At 38.7% G+C, this 1,014-nt stretch overlaps 1 protein-coding gene across 1 annotated transcript in view; it reads right to left on the minus strand.

Annotated features, from left to right (window-relative positions):
• Nucleotides 1-229: 229 nt before the first annotated feature.
• The window catches only part of APN (aminopeptidase), a gene marked incomplete at its 3' end in the record, with an annotated part of 48,465 nt that continues 47,680 nt past the window's right edge, over nucleotides 230-1,014 (minus strand). The window contains 2 exon segments of the mRNA NM_001204673.1: nucleotides 230-516; nucleotides 519-526. Coding sequence (NP_001191602.1) covers nucleotides 444-516; nucleotides 519-526 — 81 coding nt within the window.

Raw genomic sequence — 1,014 nt, forward strand, 5'->3', positions numbered from 1 at the left:
CTCCTCCTCCTCCTCCTCCTCCTCCATATCATTGCTGTCTTTCTTTTCTTAATTTACAGTTAGTTTTGTTTTTCTTCATCTCCCCCACCACCTTTTCGCCTTTCACCACCATCACCACCACAATCACCATCACAATAACCACCTCTCCTCTTCCTTCTCATTCTACTCCCCCATTTCTTCCTCCTCTCCAACTCCTAATCTGTACCAATATTGTTTTTCTCCCTCTTCTTAACCCAGTTTCTTCTTTAGTCTCCTCCTCTCTTACTTCACTTTCTCCTCCTCTACCTCCCCCCTTCCTTCCATTCCTCCTTATTTTCATCGTCCTTAGTATGTTCTTCTCTCTCCATCTCCCTTTACCACCACCACCTCCATTGTTCTTTCAATGTAGTCGCCTCACTCTGATGTGACGTCACAGCTTGAACCCAATGGATACTTCTCAACCTTCATGGTTTATTTTTAGACAGCCAATCAGTGATCTTGTTGTAGTTGGCCTTCATCCACCCAATATTTGCTCTGAAACATGAGCAACACAGTCGGACAGTTATTTCATAGTTTGTCAGGATGGTGGATTAAAACAAAACAAAACAAAAATAAATAAATAAAAAGATTCATGTATGTTAATCAAAGAAATGTTTTCATTTTTCTATTCGTATAGGTAGCCATTTATATGCTTTCATTTTATCAACTATCTCATTATCAATTCTTTCGTAAATTTATCCATTTGTCGTTAAAAAAAAAAAGAAATGATTATCCGTGCATCCAAATTTTTAACATTTTAAGCTATCTAGAGAATCTATCTACCCACCCACTCTCTCCCAAAATATATCAGTCACCACTCAAAATCCTTGAACAGGCAAACAGACAGACATACTCACACCTAAACAGATATATTATAGGAGAACAAACCAAAGAAACAGAAACACAAAGACACACTTACAGTTACAGGCATCGACACATCCACACACACAGACACATGTACAGGCATACAAACACACACACACACACACACACACA

This window comes from Aplysia californica, unplaced genomic scaffold, assembly GCF_000002075.1.
Source record: "Aplysia californica isolate F4 #8 unplaced genomic scaffold, AplCal3.0 scaffold00343, whole genome shotgun sequence".
Taxonomy (NCBI): domain Eukaryota; kingdom Metazoa; phylum Mollusca; class Gastropoda; order Aplysiida; family Aplysiidae; genus Aplysia; species Aplysia californica.